Source organism: Acinonyx jubatus, chromosome D1 (genome assembly GCF_027475565.1).
Source record: "Acinonyx jubatus isolate Ajub_Pintada_27869175 chromosome D1, VMU_Ajub_asm_v1.0, whole genome shotgun sequence".
NCBI lineage: Eukaryota > Metazoa > Chordata > Mammalia > Carnivora > Felidae > Acinonyx > Acinonyx jubatus.
This window is the reverse complement of record NC_069390.1, coordinates 50,201,908-50,223,666: the sequence shown is the minus strand read 5'-3', so window position 1 is coordinate 50,223,666 and position 21,759 is coordinate 50,201,908. Positions and strand designations below refer to the sequence as shown.

The 21,759-nt window shown below is 46.0% G+C and overlaps 1 protein-coding gene across 1 annotated transcript in view; it reads left to right on the top strand.

Moving 5' to 3' along the window:
* The window catches only part of SYT9 (synaptotagmin 9), a 198,198-nt gene that overhangs the window by 143,906 nt on the left and 32,533 nt on the right, over positions 1-21,759 (top strand). Inside the window, exons 5-6 of the mRNA XM_027073240.2 lie at positions 734-905; positions 2,992-3,121. Of these exons, the coding sequence (XP_026929041.1) occupies positions 734-905; positions 2,992-3,121 (302 nt within the window). The remainder of the gene's footprint in view (positions 1-733; positions 906-2,991; positions 3,122-21,759) is intronic.

Here is a 21,759-nt window from a genome sequence, read left to right as displayed (position 1 = left end):
GGCCCCTTCTGGCCTTTCAGTGCCTCCTGGACAGTGTATGGGGAGTCAGGGAAACACATGGTTGTGCAGGCAAGGAGAGAAAGAGAAGTCCCCATGGAGCAGAAGGATAGTGAGGTAGAACCAGAGAAGTCCCACCTGAAGCAGAGACCAACCTTGTCACCTGTCACCCTATGCCAAGGTCATGCCATAAGCAAGCTTTGTCCTTTCCCTGCTGTGCTGAACTGCTTCCCCCTTTGCAACCCGACTTCAGGCAGCTCTGGGGCTTGAAGCCCCTGTACTCCCCAAAGCTGTCCCTGTCATCTAGGCATTCTATCTGTCCCTTTCCTAAAGACCTGATGTTTAAGAAGAGACTGTCTGGGGTGGTTCAGAGTCGGGGCCTTCAGTCCGTTTTTCCTGCCTTGGAAATACCTTTGTATCTCTCCCCATTGCAGCCAGGCAAGTCTGGAATTCTAGCTGGAACATTTTCTAATTTGGTAACAGATATTTTCACACTATTTTTAAATTCCACACACTTTGAGGAGACAGTGTCCTGTGCTTTTACTTGAATGAATGTCTTAATTATCCTAACTGTAGTCACTGCCCAGGCATCTTATTAATTAAAATCCTCAAACTCCAGCCCACAGGCAGGTAAGGGAGTTCTGCATGCCGTAGTCCGTGGAACTCCACAGTGATGGAACTGCCCCCTACATCCACATTTATCCTCTCAGTACCCCCACTTCTCATGGTTGTACAGATCCCTACGTGAAAGTGTCACTGATGTGTGATGGCAGACGACTGAAGAAGAGGAAAACATCCACCAAGAGGAACACTCTGAATCCCGTTTACAACGAAGCCATAGTCTTTGACGTCCCTCCCGAGAACATTGACCAAATCCACTTGTCCATAGCCGTCATGGACTATGACCGGTGAGATACCTGGAGCTTTTTCTCAGGGCGGAAAATGTCTCTTGTGCCCAGGACAGGGAGGGAAGAGGGGGAGTGCAGCCACATGTTCTTAGCTGGTGTCCCAGGCTGCAGGAAATGAGTCAAATGGACACCCCGGGAAAGCTGACTGACAAGGAGTCGCCATTTTCCAAACCATGCTTTAGAGTTATATTACCCAAGTGCCTCTTTGCTCTCCACCTTTTTATTTCTTTCTCCTTCCCCATCCTCCCCTCCTCCCCACCTCATCCCCTTTCCATTCCTGCATACTCCCCAGAATCTCAGCTTGGAAAAACCTGGTTCTGCAGGTCTTAATCTTCTCCTGCGCAATCCTGCCTGGCCTTCGTGGGAAGATTCCACTCAAAATAGCAGAGTGATTACTTTAGCCACACCATCAACATTTCTAAATACATAACTCTGTTATTTTTTCCCTTCTCCAAGTGTGTTTAATAAAGATCATTTCCATCCACTTAAGTCTGAAAGCAAACAGAAATGTTCTCTTGAAAATGCTAGAATCAGTATGGATGACAGGGTACATTAAAATGTATAAGATGCTCGACTTTCTAATTAATACAGCACAGAAGAGATATTTATAGCCTGCATTGTAGCCAATTGTGTATTTAAAGGACAGATTTGAAAAACAGTCATTTTAATATGCAAAGGAAGTACCAACAGGGAATTAGACATGTTAAACCAGTCATTGGACTGAAATGCAGAGTCTCTTTTTAATTGGAAACCTCCCACGTGGTCTGGGCACAAGTATAAAAAAAAATCATTCTGACTTCTAATATAATCTTACAAATATTATTTGTAGCTGAAAATTTTCCCACATACCCCTGAAATGTCACTAAGGCAGCATCAGTGCCCTGAACACCCTTTCTAGCAGATGCTTAGGTGAAACAGAACTGTCTTCCAGCTCAGGGAACACATGGGTTGGCTCAGCTGCCCATGGGTGTGACAGCCCACATGGAGCAATAAACCTTATCTTGTCTTCTCTGGACGAAACACAACACCAGTAGTGTCAGGTCACAGGAGGGGACGTTGCCCACCAACCGTGGAAATCTAGGCCAGCTTTTTTCAAGCGATTGCCAAGATTCCCGCATCAACAAATCTGATTATATGAGCTCTGCTTCAATTCAATTCTCAGTAAACTCATGAATCTGCCTGGAAAAATCCATGGCAGAATTCATGGGGCTTCTGCACACAACTGATTTTAATGAGCACAGACTCAAATGTCCTTCACACTCCCCCACCCGTGTCTTGCCATTACTCCCTACATACAAATAGGAGAAAAATTACTCATCTTTGCAGGAAGGAAAACAACAGAAAGTCCATGAGCTCGGATCCTAAAGAGTTAAAGGATGGGTCATATCATTCTAGTTACACAGGCGACTTCTAACCAGAAACTGCTAAGGGGAAAGATTGCCCCAAGGCAGGCACCTACCCAGGGAAAGTTTCAGAAATATTAGCCCTAAAGTTAAAGGAGCTAAGTATCTTTCTACAGTAGGGAAATCAAGTTGGGTCAAAGAAGCAAAGGTGGGCTTGGAAGGAAGGAGGGGAGAGTGGGAGAACACACATTCCCTGAAGAGAGGGGTTGCAAGGAGACTCAGGAAGTATCCCCACCCTGCCCCCTTTGTAAGCTCCAGACTGTGGCTGCCCTACCCAATACTTCTCTTTTACACATACTTGGTTGCCTCTTATAGGAATTTGAGCAGCCATTAATGCAAGGAACTCCTTTCAGATGGCCTCCTTTTCATTACATAGGTTTGAAGACCTGGAGGTCAGCCTCATTCTAGAACCAGAGTTGTCATCCCTAGCATGCATCAGGAACAAGCTAAGCCATGCCAGTGTTACAAAAGCTCAGGTGTGTGACAGCTAACCTCTGCTCTTCCTCTCTGTGCCACCAAGTACCATCTTGGATCCCAAGTTCTATTGGCTTTTAAGCTTGTCCTGTAGTTTTAAATTAAGGAATGAAAAGAACCACCCCTTGCCTAATTCCTCTCGGTTTGAGTAGTTGTTGCTCTTACATACCAAAATTTTAAGAAAAAGTTATTGTGGGCCGTTTTCACAGTGTAGGTCATAATGAGATCATCGGCGTGTGTCAAGTAGGCAACGAAGCCGAGAGGCTGGGCAGAGACCACTGGAGTGAGATGTTGTCGTATCCTCGGAAGCCCATTGCACACTGGCATTCCCTGGTGGAGGTAAGACCCTACTCCCACATGCTCCACTTTGTGGAAGAATAAATGCTTTACTGTTGAAATGCAGAAGACACCAAGAGTGTGAGTATACCGGGGTCTACAGTCACTGATGGGTTTCTCTGGTTGCCTTTTCTGAGGCCGTTGGAAATTGCATTCAGTCTGAGGTTGAGTCTGCTCCCCCTCTGTCTAGTGGGTTTTGGACATTGATCACTCATCCCTCACTTTGATTGTCTTCAAGAATGACTAAGATTCTCTGATTCCATGTCATGGCTTTGGGTTGACATTTGGAAGGTGTCTACAGGATCCAGATGAGTGTGGAATTTCAGGTCGCCATATAGTGACTTATGTGTAGCATCAGAAAGAACCTGAGACTAGGAGAGAGGAGGCCTGGATTCCAGGACCGGCTGTAGCATTAACCTGTGATTCTGGACAAGCTGTTTAATATCAGATTCAACTACATGTGATAAAAATGCACAAAACAACAAATGAAATAGAAATTTATATCTCTCTTACATAAAAAAAGGTCCAAAAGAAGGTAGCCTAGTGGCTCTGTGATTATAATAGAGAACTAGACTTCTGTCTTTCTGCTTCACTGTCCCAGTGTGGGGTTTTTTTGAGGTCACCTCATTGAACAACATGGCTGCTAAGCTCCAACATATCTTTTCAGGTCATCCAAAGGTAGAAAGAGGCAAGATCCAAAAGCACACACATTCTCTTTCAAAGGATTTTCTTTGATATCTCATGTGACACATCTACTTATACTTAACTTAGTCACAGAGTTTAGTCGCATGGACACATGTGGGAAATGTATTCTTTTACTGGGTGTAAATAGTCCCAACTAAAAACCGGGGTTTGTGTGCAGGGAAGAAGAGATGAGTGAATACTTGCATCCAGTGGGCCATCATTCTGCTTCACACCTTCATTCATTCATTTACCACCCCCCCATCATTTACTTCTCATTCATGCTTCCCCCCATCCATCTTTGCTCATTGACACCCTCTCTTATTTATGTGCTAACTCATTCTTTCAAAAACAAATTGCATTTACTAGGTATCACCTGTGAGAGTCAAATGCGGTATTAGGTAAAGAGAATAGATGTGAATAAGAAACCATCCTGTGAAGAGCTTGTAGACCACAAAAGAGACAGAAGAAGGCATGCAAACTAACCATTAAAATGCACAGTCATGAGCCTTAACATCCATATCAGGTGCTACAGGAGCACAAAGGTGGCAGGTGAGACTGTCCAGGAAGGCATTTTCCCTCCTGCTCTTGGTTAAATGATGGGAAGTGAGCCCCTGGAAAACGGGACTCCAGGGAGCATGGGTTCCAGGCAGAGAACTTTCCTCTTATTCTTCCAGTACAGGCAGCTCTACTACCAGCAAAGCCATCCTGAGAGGCCAAGACAAAACCTCAGTGGTGTGGGTTCCGTTGCCATCAAGATTCAGGAGAATCGGGTCGAGGCAGACCTGGGGAGGCAGAGGGCCCTGGGGAGGGAGGCAGAGGGCCCTGGGGAGGAAGGGACAGTCTTCCTTTGTTGGAGATGGTGCCTGAGGGAGAAGACCGGCATAGAACCTATGGACTGATTCTAAGCTTCAGGGCCTGGGGTGTATTCAAGCAGCACCTAAGGCCCCCTAATTTATAGGTCCCCAAGGGTATCTCTGCCCCTGGGCCAGTGAAGTTAAGACTCGTTCTTTTCTGGACTCAAAATTAATCCCTGAGGGAGACCCACGGCCCCCTGAATCACCTGAGAAGTAGCTGCAAGTCAGATGCTAACCCAACTGCCCCTCACTTCTTCAGCTCCTGGGGGAGCCCTCAAAGGAGTCCATGTGAGGGCTCATTATACTGCCTGAGTCTGTCAGTACCAGTGACCATCAGAGCAGTGGTAATAGACTTTTTGTACCCTTCAGTCACAGCTGACTTTAATTGTTTGTAATCAGGAGTGTCACAGAATGTCACAGAGCTCTCTGCCTCTCAGGTCCCAGGATGGGAAAGGAGTAAAGTTTAGGGATGTGGTGTGGGGCTGAGACAGGAGCCCCTGTTTGGTGCACAGCAGCTCCTTCTCAGTGCCCTTGCCGGGGAGTGAGGATAGGTGGTGTATTGTGCACAGGACCCTGAGTGGCGGTGCATGCATGGTACCCAACGGGGAGCGTGAAAAGCGGGCCTTGGAGACTTCTTTTCACTCCTGAGGAAAAAGCACTGTCTGACTTTGCTCGCTTGGGAGATGGTCCCTAAACACTGGGCACTTGACTTTTTGCAAATAAGGGTATGATAGCCATGTAAGTGAGAAATCAGTGTTTTTAGGGTTAAACCACCGAAACTTGGGAGTCGTGTGTTGCAGCAGCTAGAATGACTTCAGCTGGTACAACAGTGGTCTCTTAACTGCTGCCCCAGAATGACGTGTCTGCACACCTTTGTGAGGGGCAAGTGAAGAGGGGGCCATCTCTGCCCCGTTGCTTCCTGTCTCTTTGAAGTATGCGCCCAGGACCCCACATCCATCCGAAGAGTGGAAGCGGTACTTTCCCTTTTAAAAATAAACGTGCAGCCAAAAGAATTGGGGCACTGGTACGAGATGAGATGAAAAGCAGGATTGGAGAGGTCATTGCGCTTTGCTGACAGCTGTAAGGAAGGAGGGAACTGGACTCAGAGCTGTTGGTCAGAGGCACTCACTGTGGAGTTGGATGGACCTAGAGTCAGATCCCAGTGCTGCCACTCACAAGTTGTTCCTCCCTTTCTGAATCTCAGTGTTCTCCTCTGCAAAGTGGCCCCTAACAGCGCCTGTCTCCCAAGGGTGGTTGTGAGGATCAGACAGTGAAGCCACAGCGGCTGTAGACGCTCAGGGAGGTTCTCTGTTACGGTCAGTACTATGTATGCCCCGCATGGTAAGGGGCTGCCGTGTGTCCTCATGGAACCCTCAGCCATCATGTTTGCCATGGAGGATAAAAGGAAGGCTGGAAATCCCACCCCCTGCACCCTCAGACGGGGGGAAGGGGCTAGACGTAGATGCATGCCCTTAAATTCTGATTCTTCTCCTCTCCTCTTACACTGTCTGAGAACCTTTAGATTTTCTGCGTAAAAGCAAAAACGGCAATTAAGTCCCAGTTCTGTGTGTGTTTGGGTATGTGTGCGTGTGTGTGTGTGTACATAAGCATGTGTGTATACGTGAATGAGAGAAAGGCAGAGAGAGATTATGGGGTAGTTAGGATTTAGTATAAAGGGAGTCTGGCCTGGCAGAAGCTCTTCACCGCTGGGGGCTGAGGGACCAGGTTAAGACTGAACCCTGAACCCTGCAGAGATTTGGCAGCGGGCTCGGGCGGGGCTGCATCCAACACACCCTGACCTTGCCAGGGCAGGTGGCAGATGGAGTCTTCAAAGGCAATGAGTCCAGAAATCCATTTCTCTCTCAGGGTTTCTGGATGGCTTCACTGCACACTCAAAGGTCAGCCAATACAGCTCCCTTCACTCTCCATGATGTTAAAGGCTTGGGAAGCTGTGCAGACTCCCCTAGAGCCAGCTGCCTGGGACTTGGGGACAGGAATATCCCTTCCAGGGGGCCTCAGGAGGTAGTAGAACTCTTGGAGCTCCCACTACAGCCCCCCCCCCCCCTTTGATATCCTGGAGAAGATGGTGTTGGCCTGGTCACAGCCCAGCACCCTTCCCGCCCTTCTGGAGTGGAGCTGCCCTACATCATGAACCCCGGCGAGAATAATAAAAATAGTCCCAGGTTTTCATCACTTTCCCCCCGTAGTGCTGCATAACCTCTGCATTAACAAGCAGTGAACTGGTGTAATGGGAAGACCGGACACAGACACCATTTGGTTAAATAAAATTTTACTTCTCTAAAAGAGAGAGAAGAGAGAATATCCAATCAGAATGTATAATGAAGATCCCCAACATTATCCTGACGGGCGGTGATACAAGATTCTAAAAACCCCAGAGTCCTATTCACGTTGTGCTTAGGTGTGGATAAGTCTCCTCTCTCTAAGCTCAGCCTTTCCTATGTGTGTGTATATACAAGGGGGTTCTGCATCCACTTGGTCTGGTGGTCCGCAGGGCCACCTCACTGAGCCCAGTGCCCCCTACAACTCAAGAGTTATGCAGTTCCCGGCATAACTGAGGGACAAGTGTGGCCCAGTATGACCAGAGTACTCACCTACCACCCTCTGGAACCTCTTGAAGGTGTAAGCTTACAGCTGTAGAACTACAGCAAGCATCAGTTATCCAGACGCCACTGGGAGTTACACGACCAGGCTGTTGAAACCAGTTCTAGATAGTGGCCATCAACTGCCCCGCAGAACCTGCCTGAAGTCTTTGAGGTACACACATTCCCGGGAGAAGGCATCCAATTGCTCCGGTTGGGTTAGGTGTCTTCCCCCCCCAGGGGTCATTGGAGTGTGAGCCATGCTCCTTCCAGCTTCCTGAGAAGGGCCCAGGCAGGATGGAGACGTTGACGCAGGCGAAACGCAGTGCTACCCAGATTTTGAAGTGAGGGACTCAGAGGCTTTAGCACTTTGGGCAAATTGTTATTTACAAGAGACTGAAGAAACAAAAGTGATTCTCCACAACGGGGAAGGGTTGGCTAGAAAGAACCAAGCAGGTGATGAGGTTCCCATCAGAGGACTTGGCGTCTATTGCAGGACGTGGGCCCAGGTGAGGACTAGACTAGAAGAGAAGGAAACTGAGACTGGGTAGGGGAAAGTGTGGAGTCAAGGACAGGACAGGGAGAGCCCTGGAAAGTGCTGCCACACAGAAGCAGGATGTACCTGAGGTGCCTACAGCACCCCAATTGCTGGTCTTTGGAAATACCGTGAATTCAGTTCTGATAAGTAAGGGATGAACTGAGGCTGGCGATCACATGCTTTGCCCTGTGAAGGGGTAGCCCAAGAACTGTGTCATTGAGCTGAGCATAAGCCTAATGTGTGTGTCAGCAGATAGTGATGGAGGAAATGAGGAGTCTGTACCTGGAGGGCCACATGCTATCACAGTATCTTCTGCATGTGGTGACACACAGCCCCCCCCCCCCCACTCTGAATATGATCCAACAGAAGATCTCAGTGCCTCAGACAACAAAATGCTTGGCCTGGATGGGAACCGAGAGAACCAGAAGCACTTGAAGTACATTAAAATAGTGTAAGAAAATGTAAATTTCTTTATTATCTAAAATGAATACCATCCTGGTAAAGAACAGGAAGGGGAAAAAAAACTTGATCTTGCTAATTAATGATTTCTGGTCTTTTCTAGGTTATCTTGGTTTCTCTGGCATAAATATTTAGTCATATATAATGCTTAAATTCTCTACCAGAGCTATTTCCCTTCTTTCTAGAAGTCTCCTCTCCTTGTTCCTTCCTAAGCTGCCATCCAGGTGTAGGGAAGCCTAAAGGCCTTGTGACAGGAGTGGACTGCATGCTTTCACCTGGCAGGGGACATTTTCCTTCTTGTCTCTGGCCATCAGATGCCACACTGTCTCTGCCTGTGCTGAGGGTCCCTGCTGATGTAACTTGCTACCTGTCCTCACAGAACAAGCCCAAGCCAGGCCTGATTACTCTGTGGGAGCTCGGCCCCTTTGAGGCTGGCCAAACCTGAATGTGGCTGTTGCCAGCCCTGAAGATCTCTGAGGTCTGACAGCATCTCTCACTTGATGCCTGGCCTAGGAGGTGTTTGCACCCCTTGGTACGGGGTCACTTCCACACTTGCTGGAACCCCTGGAACCCTGTCAGCCAATAGTCCCCTCCTTTCCACACCCTCCAAACATCAGAGACACATAGGAGCTTCAGGGGACTTGATGACAGTATAGACACCCTCTGCATGTCCATTGAGTTACATGGCCTTTTTTTTTTTTAAGATTTTATTTTTAAGTAGGTTCCATGCCCAACATGGGGCTCGAACTCACAACCTCAAGATCAAGAGTCACACTGTCTACCCACTGAGCCAGCCAGGTGCCCCACATGGCCATTTCTACGTTGTTCCTCTGGCCTCATGTTGGTAGAGCGACACATCCACCTTCAGCTTCCTCCTCAATCCACCTGAAATTTGGGATTTTAGTCCTGAGGGGTGAAACCAGGACCTCACAGGAGATCCTGTCTTCCCCTCTCCCTGTCTCTTCTGCCAAAGCTCTCTACTTCCTCCTCCCAGCTGGAAGAATCTTCTGTAACTGAACTAATGTGAGTTTGCTCCTTGGTGAGTTACAGGTAGATACCACACGAGGGGGAGTTTTCACAGAAAGGAAACTTTGTTTTGCAGCCAGTAAGGAGATCATAGGGAATAACTTCCGAAGTCGTGACCACCCCCCATCCCAAGCAAGGATGAGTAGGTTCTTTTTATTTAGAGTTTAGGATGAGTATTCAGAAAGGGGAGCTCTGTCACCACTTGTGAAGGTGGGCCACAAGGTTGTGCAGGTGTACTTAGAAAACATGCCTATACATTCATCCTATGTCATGTTAAAGAAGCTTGTGCTCCATTTAAGGCTGATACTATGACATTATAATGAAGCAGAGGTAACTGTTAGACACGAGTATGCTCTGAGAGCAGGTATAAACTGATTGGGGTTTGGGGCTCCTTCTCTTGGGTAAGGAGGGCGGGGCCTTGCTTACTTTTGAACCAGCGCTGGGAGTTTTACCACTGGTTGTCTCTGATAGGGTGAGGCTATTTCCTGGCCTGGTGGAGACTAGTGATTTTTACATTCCCTTTGTTCCTTTAAAATCCTTAACTACTGAGGTTTTTGCATTTCTTTGTAATTCTAAGATCTCTTAGGATGTTCTTCTAGAAGTGTGCTTCTGCTACTAGAGCCAGGTAAGGCACAGATGAGGGAAACTAGCTGGGTACCTAGAATGACTTCTCTTAAGTCACTAAAGCTATATCTCATCTTTCTTTTTGGGGAAACCCCTAACTCTTTCTATTACACTTACTTTATACATAACATGACTCCTCTCTACTTATGCCTTATGTTCAGATCTCTACGGTTTCCTCTCAACATGCAAAGGGAACATTTGGAATTTAGATGTATCTCTTTTCCCTGAACAAGGCCTGGCTTTCCAGACTCTTATTTCATGAGGGACTGGCTGATAATTGACCTTGTGTTATTTGCCCTTGGCTTATAGCAGTCTATGGCATTGATTCATTGCATGGAACAACATGATTTGCAGAGAATGGAAATACTATCCCTCTTACATGGGTATTGAATTAGTATTGATGAACGAATGAAAGAATGAATGAATGAGGCATATTGTGATGGCATTTGGTTTCCTTTAGTTCTAAAGTTCCACAGTTTTCGATGGAGTCCAAAGTACAAGTCAGTTCAAGGAAAGATGTAAAAGGTCCTGACACAGAACTTGCAGGGGGCTGTTCAAATGGAAATGGCCCTAATTTATTTAGCTGTACGTTTTGATTGACTTTTTTCCATTTAGAAGGAGGATATGAGAAGAGGTCATTTCCTCACTTTGTTCCCATTGTTTAAAAAATCGAAATTCAACTGAGTAAATTGAAAGATCTTATATGCTTTATCCAGTAATTCATGAATTGAGCAGCCTCCCGTCTGGCAGATAGAAAGGAGCTCTGAAGAGCTGTACAAAATGAAAGCCTTCTGTAGGCAGAAGGAGGTGAATGAAGCAGGAAGTTGCTCTAGCAAAGAGTGGATTGTTTCAGGTAAGATAACCTTCCTTTGGGGGAAAATAGGGGTCAGGCAGAATACCTCACTAGTGCTACTGACCAGATAAGTCCAGATTGATTGGTTAAGGGTCACATTCCTGGGAGAGGCTGAACTGCAGGTAGGCTAGGTATTAAGTCCTTGTTTGATGATGCGGGATGTTTGCACAAGTGACTCCATTTGAGCCTGTTGCTTCTCTTCTTTCTTTCTTTCTTTCTTTCTTTCTTTCTTTCTTTCTTTCTTTCTTTCTTTCTTTCTTACATCACAAACTGCATCTGGTGATGATAGCTTTGCATTTTGAGTGAAAGTGAAAAATATTCAGAACAGTAAAGAGACACCTTGTTAACTCTTGAAGGACCCCCCTGAGCTGACATAGGTGGCCGGGTTCTAGAGTATTTTAGTGTCTTCTTTTGTAAGAGACAGAGGAAGCAGAAACAGCACCGAGATGTCTGTGGTGAAGGGTAGACAGCTGCACCCTGAATGAGAACCAATCAGGAGGGACAAGGACATTAATCCATAAGTTAGTTTTCTCAACAGGGAAACACTTTAGCAGCAGTTTTACACAATGTAATGATTCGCTCCACCTATGTGTGACAATAAAAAATAAAAAAATAGAAGAAAATGATTTTTTGGATAAAATAAAGGACTCGTAGTTGAAATTTTTTTTGGAAAAAATTAACTATTTTTATTGGTGAGATTTAGCATGCCAGTATCCATAAACACCTGCAGTACCACTGAAGCAAAACCAATTGCAAAGAACATAAAGATATGCTGTATGTTTGGGATCTGAAGAATGTTAACAAACCTTTTGGAATCTGTGCCAATTGTTACAAGTGACCAGAGTGCCGTTTGGACAAGTAGGCACGGTTAGTGTTAATGAGGCATTGTATTTCCAGCTGATGGAAGAAATGGTCAGCAAACAAAGCCAAGACCACTCAGTATTTTCCAAGCAGTCTTCTTTCTTGTATTGAATTAGTTATCAAAAAAAAAAAAAAGACACTAAGCATTTTTTCATCTTTAGCTGGGATGCAAAACCAGTGGTTCTTCTGAGTATCTGTAGAGCTGGTGATCATATAAAACATGGAAACATTTGGGGCAACACTAGAGTTATAAGAGATAATAACAGTGTGTTAGAAAATAACATTTCTGCCTGAACAAAAAGTCAATTGCATCTTGACTCTCCTCTCTCTCACAAATGACCTCGCCCCAGCAGTCTCTGCCCTGGAGCACACCTGCTGCACACTTGAATAGCAATTAAATAAAAAGTGGTTAACAACGGGCTTGAGGCTTCAGCAATCTCCATCTCCAGGAGTGGCATTCAGAGGTGACAGTTTATACAGTGGGCCAATGGGCCAATTCTTCCCCCATAGATGAAATGCACCAGAAGAGTTCCTGCCAGCCTCAGAAAGAGCCACACCCCTAGGTGGTATCTAGGGGTAAGAGGGAACTTGGGGTGTTGGTGGGCCTGGAGCAAGAGTGGTGCATCTTGGCAGAGGATGGGGATGTCTGGAAGGCCACTGCTCCTGGAAATGAGTCTTTTGGGAGATGTGCCTGTTGACTGCGGCCTCCCAAATATCACCAGAACAACCTGTTAATAGGGCAAAGCTGAGTTTATTGCTTGCCTGCTACGGAATGGGGGAGCTTTGTTAGGATTCCGTAAAGATCATGAGGTGATAATTTAGGTGGACACAGCAAGGTGAGGATTGTGAGACCAAAATTCAAAGAGTTTGGGGGTATAAACTTGTCTTTTGATACTAAGGAAGAATTCGATGGTCTTTTGAGAATTCCCTGTAATAAACAATGATGTTATTTACAACTTTTATCTCTCGTGGCAAGACTCTCCAGGAATAGTAAAGTTATGTTAATGAAGACAGTAGAATAGTTACAGTCAAGTTGACGTAGAGTGTGTTCTGTAGACAGCTGTGTTGGGGTAGATGGCTTTAGTTCTCACATCCCAAGAACAAGAAGCAAGAGAGCTGACAAGGATTTTGCCCAGTTCTGCAGGTGCCCACACACAGTGTGAGTGTTAATTAGTTGCCTCCCCAGCATCAGACCTTCTTTTTGATGGCTCTGATTGGGGATTCTAGGGAGCGTAGCTCCCTCCTTGGCTTCAGTGATGAAACTATGACCTGGTCCGAGGCTAAACCACTCAAACCATCCATGGGGGATTAGCACTGCATAAGCTGATTCAGTTGGAGAAGATTATACAACATTTGGTGTGAATGTTTGGACAAAGATGCTGTCTCTTTCCTGTTGGATGTAAACAAAGAAGCGTATACCCCAGGAGCAGCTGTGGCCCTTTTAAATCTGTAGAAGATCCGGGCATGGGGTGAGGCCAACCCCATGGATGGCAGAATAGAAAGAAAAAGAATCTAGACCCTTGATCAAGCGGCTGGATCAAGCCACTCCTGAACATAGTGTTACCTCTGTGAATATGTCAGCATATAAATTCCCTTTGCTATGTAAGCAATATGAGGTAGGATTTCTGTTGTTTAAAACAAATATATTTTCTGGGACACTGGTAAACATCCACTCCTGACCCATTTGGTGTTCCTTTGGAGTGAAGAGAACCATTCCCAAAGCTGCCACGAGATCCACTCTTCTGTTTTGCCCACTATGGTATGTCCAGTATCTAACAAAGTACATGGCACATGATAGACATTCAGTGAAATTTTCCTAAGAAAACATTGTCAACGTTTGATTGCTTAGCTCACATGTTGAAACAGTCATGGCCAGAAGAGAGACTTTCTGCTCTTAATGACATGCAAATGCTGTATAAAGTGAGGGGGAAATCTGCTTTCCTGTTGTATTTGTGTCTTATTTTGCAAAGGGAAATTCAAACCCTGCATGAACCTGCAGGACCTGTGGGCAGCTCTCTAGCTTATGGTGGCTCCCTTGGGTTGATAAAGACACAGTTCCTCAGCAATGAAGATCAGTCACATGCCTGTCATTTCCTGTTGATGTCCCCTACCGTGTACTACAGTTCTGTTTAGAATGAAAATAAAAATCTATATTCTTTTAATAGCGATATTTTAGCAGCTCTAACATTATCTTTTAGTCCTATTCTTATAATTTTATTTTTATTTATGAGCTAAAGCTCACAGGCTAAAGCCTATAATCAATAGTGGTAGAGTTACATATTTTCTCCCATTTTAAATCAAATTCGGAACATGAAATGTGATGACATTGATGATTGAAATGCTTAAAAATGTTATAAGGAAACAGGGAAAAATCACAAAGCAATTACAAAGTGCAATTTTAACTTGTAGGTTTAGGGAGTACCACCGTGAGTTGTGCTCAGATTATCAAAAGAGAAGCAGCTATGAATGAGGGTTGGGAAAACAAAAATGTACTTTTTTTTTTCTCCCCACGTAGCTGAGGATCTGAGTGGAGAGTGCTTAAATACTATACGTGCTGACAGTAAATGTCCAGATTTAGAAGGTTTACTAGAAAAGATCATAAAACCAATCAAGAAAATGCCATCCAAAGAGATCAAGTTGATTCAAGTTAAGCAGTGTAAACATTCTGAATTTTCCTTCGTGTCATTAATGCTTAATGAAGTCTCTGAAGGAGGCATGGAGATGTGGATTCAGAGTGCTGTTTTAGTTGTGGCTTACCTACATTCTCTCTGTTGCCTGGAATCACAGTCACACTGAGGAACAGAGCTGAATTGGAACAGGCAACACCTACTCACAAGGAGAAGATGGGCAGGGAGCCCAGAGTCCATAGCTAAGATATCAAGGTAGAGCATCAGGTACTCCCTTCTTAGTTTTGGAAGCTTCCATCTAGGGGTAGTGAGTGGAGCCCTCCAGTGGCAGTGACTGTAGCTGCAGATTCAACCTCTAAGAAAGAAGCCAAGAGTGCAGGGATCAGGGTGGGCTTCTGTTTAGAGAGAATAATGGCAGAGGTCTTCATGGCAAACTTTTAGGATTGAGCTAGGATCCAAGTAGGATCTCAGCTTGGCAGGCGGGGTTCACCTGATAGTGGAGGCAAAGGTTGTGGAGTTTGACTCATCTTGGCACACAAGGTTCTAGAATGGGTTGACAACTGAGGTCCCCGTGCTGTAGAAGATTGCATCATAGGACCTTGAAGCAGGGCAGGGCAGCCACAGAGCTGCAGTTTTGCCTCCCCACCTGGATGGAGCCTACAGGGTGATATCAACAGCATGAGTAATTGGGAATGACGAAATCTGATCTTTCGCTTGCATTTTAAATGTTATGTTCCTTAAAGTTGCGAGATGTCCACTCCTGGGATTGGCGCTAATGGCTTGTGTGCTGCTGCTTAAAAATAATGTGATAGTTCTGTTGCTTCTCAAGTATGGAACCAAAGTATTGTGTGAATGTGGGCATATCTAGAACCTAACCTTAGATCAGGAATAAGGATCTGGAGATCCTTGTAGCAAAAGAAATAGTTACTCTCCACTCTCAGGAAACCTGAGGAAACTCCACTCTCAGGATAACAAGGGGAAACCTGGGATGCTGCCCTCAACTCACTGAGTCCAGCAGAATCTAAGCCATCCCACACAGCACGCCTGCCCCTCCACCTCCCATCCTGCTGCTGCTCTCACATGTCAGCAGGCACCAAAGCATTAATAGCAAGGACCTTGGGAAAGCTGTGCTTTGTTACAGGGAAATAGCTTTTAGCTCCAGCTGCTGCTGCCAGAGGAGATGCTTGAAAGCAAAAAAGGGAATAATAGGCAAGAAAAGGACTTTTGAATCACATGGGAGTCTTCAAGGACCACTCAACCCAGAAGATGTTCCTCTTACTGCTTTAAGCCATAATTCTCTAAAGCCCCCAGAACATATGTAGCTTCCTTCACTGTCTGGAGATTGTGTTTGAGTTCATGGGAGCCCCAGGACACTGCCCTGTTGCATAAGGACTTGCTCGGTAGCAGGAACTAGGGACAGCATTAATAATAGAAGTAGCACTGGAAATGCAGTGCTGAGCCCTGTGTTCTAGTCAGCTTGGATGGCACTGAGCTTTATGAGAGTCCTTGAGCAACTACAGACCGAGACTCCTCTAACTCTACGTAGTGAATCAGCTGCAAAGACCACAAGGGGACTCCATGAGCCAGGGAATGCTGGGGAACCAGGGCTATGAAAGAATAAGCAGATCTGGATCAGACTCAGGGCTTCGCCCATTCCCACCCAGGGAGGAGGGTCCCCATCCAGGGAGGAGAAAGTTAAAGGCTGGGCCCCCTCCACCATGCCCAGCCCACCATGCTCAGAGAACATTAAGTGACCTCTGTGTTTAAAGCTCTGTGTTGCTGAGTGGGACCTGCCTGCTGAGTAGCTATTGAGTGGGATGGGGCAGGAGGTTGCATAAGGGGCCCTGCCTGTGGTTGAAGGAGCTGAAGGAAGAGGAGGTTTGGGGGAGAGATTTGTGGGGCAGTAGCCCACCGCGAGGAAAGGAACCTGGTGGAAGAGGGGAGGATGGTGGAAGATGAAAGGCATTTCACTGAGATCTGGATTCAGTTTTGCTGGCCAGAGACAAGGTAGCCTTTAATAGCTCCAGGAAGTCTTCAGTAGGATTGACATAGATTTGCATTTGGAGTGTAATATGAGAACTTGTTGGGTCTGGTCCCCGGACTCAAGGGTTCATGGAGGTCCTACATGATTCTAAATTATTTGTAATCTTCTGTTTATATGCATATGTAAATGTACAAATTTAAGTTAGTTCTTTGCAAATTTAAGCATACCTCAAAATGCTTAAACTAATTGTTTAACACAGTGGTGTCCAGTTTGGGGAGGTAGTTTCGTTTTGTCTTATTTTGTTTTGTTTTGGTGAACGGTTTCTCAAGTCCAATCTAATTTGGAAACTGAAAGAGCAGAACAGATAAATGCAAGATCTACTGTGGTCGAAGGAGACAGAAAAGGTGGAGAGCAAAATCATTGACTCAAAGAGGATGGCATGACCAGTCCCACTTTCCAATGGGCTAGCCCGGTTGTGCTGTGTTACCAGTGCCTGACGCCTGCTCCACCACTCAGGACTGCTGCTCCCAAGCAAATTCCCTGGTCTCTCTGACACCAGTTTCCTCCTAGACAAAATGGACTGTCAGTACCTAGTTTATATACCTGCCGCGGTGATTAAATGATTCAGCATCTATGAACATGCCCAGAGTAGTCTCTGGCAGTGGAAGATGCTCCACAAGTCTGGAACAAGTAGGAAAATACAACCCCGCCCAGCCTTGCAGCCGCTGGTTGTTGCTGATGCTCTTTCTTGCAGCGCTCAAATAAGGTAACTTTTCCAAGGATGTCCCAACATGTCGTCTCTCCGTCCTTTGGAATTTCCAGTGTTACCCAGAGACTTAGATGTCGAGATCACAAGGAGGTGGCACCATATTTCAATAAGCTCCCAATTGTTAAATAATAGAGCAGTGGCCTCAAGTGATCTTAGCTTAGATTTAGAGTAAGAAATACATTTTACAGCATGACATACCAGATATAAAACTGAAACAAAAGTTTCATGAAATAATACACATACATTTGATGCATTTTTTAAAACAATTTTGTCATTAAAACAAGAATACTGGTCACAACCGTTAAAGGTTTCACAAACCCAGTCAGTGATGGGTCACAGTTCACACTATGAAAAACACAAGAGTAACAGGATACGCACCTTTCAAAAGACCACTGTAATTTTGATGCAGTTTTAAGAGGGAAATGTGGAATCATAACAACATAACTACATTCTGTAGGTCCATCCAGAATGCTTTTTCTCCAAAAGACTGGAATTCTAGGCTTTTCATCCCATATATTAATCAGGAAACACTGGCTTTACTTCTCTGCATAGGGCACTGCATGCCTGAGTCTGTGTTGTCTCATGTGCATGAGCACGTATAGATTATTTTTAATCACGAGTATTTAACCTTCTGGTTTGGATCTGTACTTAGCCTTACACTGCTTAAACAGCACAGAGACACCAACTGTGTGTTTATAATTGAAGAAAAACATTGTGTAAAGCCACAGAAGGAAGGAAGAGGCGATTCCTGTTGGATGTGTATATCACTGCTTCAAAAGAGTTCCCTGGGGTAACTGTCTCTGCGTAGACTCTTTCACTCCTGCCTGGTGTGGGGACACAGTGCCCATTTTCAAGGAGTCTATTGGGGAGGTCTGACTGGAGATTGTATAATCACTGTTTTCAAAATTTGTAAGGGAGTGTAGATGAGAGTCTCAGCCACCCACTGGAGAAGGCTGGTGACCAGAGAGACATGCTGGGCCCACTTGGGCAGGCTCTGCAAAATGAGTAGGGATCTTTCTGCTGAGCAAAGAGGACAAGGAACGTGGAGGAGAGAGATGAACACATCCAAAGGCATGGAGATGTGAATGGAAGGAAGGCTGGTGCCTGGAGCAAGGGAATTCAGGATGACTGAAACACAGGGTACACAGGGATGGAAATGAGGTCCAAAAGGGAGGCAAAGGCTTGTTCAGCCGTGATAAGGAATGTGAACTTTCTGCTGGGGCAGTAGGGGGCTTTGGAATGATTTGAAGAAGAGCACAGCTTGCCCAAATCCATGTTTTAAAAAGATCACACTGACCATCTGGAGGAGCATGGGCAAGAGGGAGGAGGTTGGAGGCAGACACAGCTGTAGGGTCAAAGTGAGCTATGCTCATGCTCAGGCCTGAAGAAGGCACAAGTAGAGGAGGAGGTGGGAAGAAAGTCTTGCCGAGGTTTATGGGAAGCCAAAGAGAGAGGAGTTCGGGATGATACCCAGGCCGCTCTGCTGACCAGATGGATGGTCCTGACGTCTTCTGAGCCACAGAACAGTAGACAAAGGATAGGGTGTTTGGGGAGAGGATGAAAGGACAGAGCCTAACAAGGAGACAGGGAAGGGATGAAGGAGTTTCAGCATGTGCCAAGAGCAGTGACATGTGACACAGTGTGCCATTTGCTTGTTACCTTCTACAAGATGCTCCTCTGAAAGATATAATGTTCACAGCTAAGTTACTTTAATTTTAACCATCCACTGCCCCCCACCACACACACACAGATGCACAGACACACATGTGCATGCACACATGGCACTCCTACCTCCTACCCTTTCCTTAACTGAGAGCCAGTCAGATTCTAATCTGGGCCCAAGGCCATGGGAAGGAGGCAGATTCTTTCACCCAGTTTTGCAGTAAAAACGCCTATGCCCGTAGTCTGCTGACAAATGGCTAATTAGCCTGATTTTAAGTCCCGGATCCCTTGGAAAGAGCATGTCAGAAAGCCCTGAGCTTGACCAACGAAAGCTCTCCCTGAATTAGGGGAGGTTGCGGGTTTTTCCAAGTGGCCTGTGTATCAGTCTTAGAAAATGCAGACTCAGCTGTGACCCTACAGAGAAGAGAAGGGCCATCCATTCACACAGGCTGATTCTTGGAATTGCCACCCGCTCCTGCTGAGGCCTAGAGTGAGGACTGAACAAGTAACTCTGAAACAGCAGTCATCAGGGCACTCAGACACGTGGGTGCCCTCCAAACAAGGCATGGGCGAGGGAGCAATGACTGGACAGGGGCCCAAGGGGACAGTGTAACACTAAGGCAGTCAGTGTCAGGGTGATGTCACAGAGCAGGCCAGGACAAAAGAAACGTTAGAAAAATCTGTTCAAGTCAACGTCCAATTAAACTTAATGGCATTTTAAAATCATTTTTCATTACTGTGCCCATCTCTCTGCTTTCCTTCAAATTTCTCAAATGTCTTCAGAGAGAGTGCTCTTGTCTTTCTATATCCACAGGTTGGTTGGGCTGACTGCCCTGAGTTTTTATGTCCGTATGGCTCCTCCCCTCCAGGAGAGCATTTCAGCAGAGAAGTGGTATCTGGTAGCATCCAGATTGGTGACAGACAGGAGTTAATAAACACAGACAACTCCTTCAAGTTTCTTGGCCAAAATGGAAAGGCAAGAGACAGGCCAATCACTAGAGAACAATGAAAGTTTTTGAGAGTGAGATTTTCTTTTTCAGCAACAAGAGATCTGAGCATTTTTATAGGCTGAGGAAAAGGCCAGTAGGAAGGAAAGGTCAAAGATGCAGGAGAGAGAAGGGATGATGGGTGTGTGGACGTTAGCCTGGAGACACAGGGCCCTGGGCCTGTACCCAGCTTTTCTCCCAGAGTACACAGATGCTCCTCCCACCTGGTTCAGGCACAGCATGGCTCCATCCTGGAGAAACAGATGTCACTCCACAGGCAGGGTTGCAAGTAGCCTTGCACAGAGCACCCAGCATCTATGCAATGCCCCCTTTCCACCTTCCCTAATGAGCAGAACTGAGGCCCAGGTGATCCCCTGCCTCCTCTCTTACCATGTCTCTGGGTCCCCAGGTGTCTTCTGCATACTTCCTGCACACTCCAGTGTCCTGAAAGCAGCCCTGCCCTCTTCCAACCTGACTCTGCCTTGAAAGGACATCTTTCTCCACCTGGGTCCTGCTGAGCCTTTTGCCAGCATCTAGGTGTTACTCTTATTCTTCCATAAACTTTGATCAGATTATCTGGAACAGTCCAGCCTCTTCCTGATCTGCTCTGCACTTTGAAACTGTGCCCCTCAGATCAGAGACCTACTCCCTGTCCTCCCATGCACATCCCACATCCCACCCCTGACACTTGAAGGACGTGCCACACCTCTGCCTAGACCTCATCTCTGATTTCAGCATCAGCCTTGATGCAGAAGCTTCTTCCTGCTAAGTCTTCTCCTCCCTGCTCTAATTCACAACCCCCACCTCCATTCACTTCCAGCAGGTCCTGCTGTGGACAGTCTTTGAGCATTTATTCTGGAGCCCTAAGGGGCTCAATGTTGATGCGAGAGGCTGTCCCTCACAACTGAGTACAAATACTCGCTGTGCCCTTTTGGCTTTAGTTAGACAAACTCTAAGACATTGGAAGAGATGAAATAGTCTGGGAAAATGTTCCTAAAAACCCAGCTTAATAGAGAAGACAAAGTTCCAAGAGAGAATGGAAGAGCAAGCAAGAGGCACTAGAGACACTGAGACACTGAGGCATGCACACACCATAGAAGAGAATGGTGTGAAATCTTCACTTAGAATGTGAATTTAACCTTCTGGGCAGGTTTCTCTGTTCCAGAAAATAAGAAGGAAGCTAAGAGGAGCCAGTGTTGGAACTGAGTGTTGGCTGAGAGAGAAGAGGAGCATGTCTGATTTCACATTGGGTGGCCAAGGCTCAGGAATGCTGGGTTGTACCTACCAAGGCTACTTGGAAATGGTTGACAGGAGTGGACCCCCTGGCCAAGCCATAGGAGCTTCAGTCCAGCAACACCAAATCAGAAGACAGGCTAAGGTGAGAAGTGGAACAGTAAGCTGAGACTGGAGAGGCTGAGCAGACTTCAAAGTTGGAGGTCAGGAAAATGAAGCAAGGGTGCGACATGGAGCAGATGGGAGGCAGAGCCTTGCAAGGGAATTGCACTGAGTATGTTACTCACAGTGCCTGGCCTATCTGAGCCTCCCCTGCATGCACACACAGCTCCACCCCCTAGCATCTGTTGAAGAGACAGTTCTAAACACCATCGTTTATAAAATGTATTCATGGCCAGAGATGATTGGATCAAGAGGGGCACATGCTCCCAGCAGCCTGTCTATGAGCTGCCCAGCAACATATGATGTGGTCACATGATACCCCAAGGTGGGTTGGGTCCATTAGATACTGCCACTGACCCTGGATATATCAAGAAAATGAGGCATCAGCAGAACTATGAGATGAAGAGAGACTTTAGAGGTCTTGGTAGGCCATGGAAAAAACACATTAGAAGTATGCTGAAATGGTAGTGAGTAGAACTATATGCTCAGTAGAAGATTAAGAAGCCAATCAATAAAGAAAGAAGAGAACACAGCTGAATTAGGTTAATAATGGACCAGAGCCAAGATCCAGAAGTTGTGATACTGAGGTTCCAGGGGTTACCTTGGACCCAGAACAAAACTCCTGCTCAGTTGGTCTTAGGACCTACTCCTACCAGGGTTCCTGCTCTTGAATTTCTGTGAAAGTCCATTTCCATTATTGCTCCATGAGTGTTTTCATA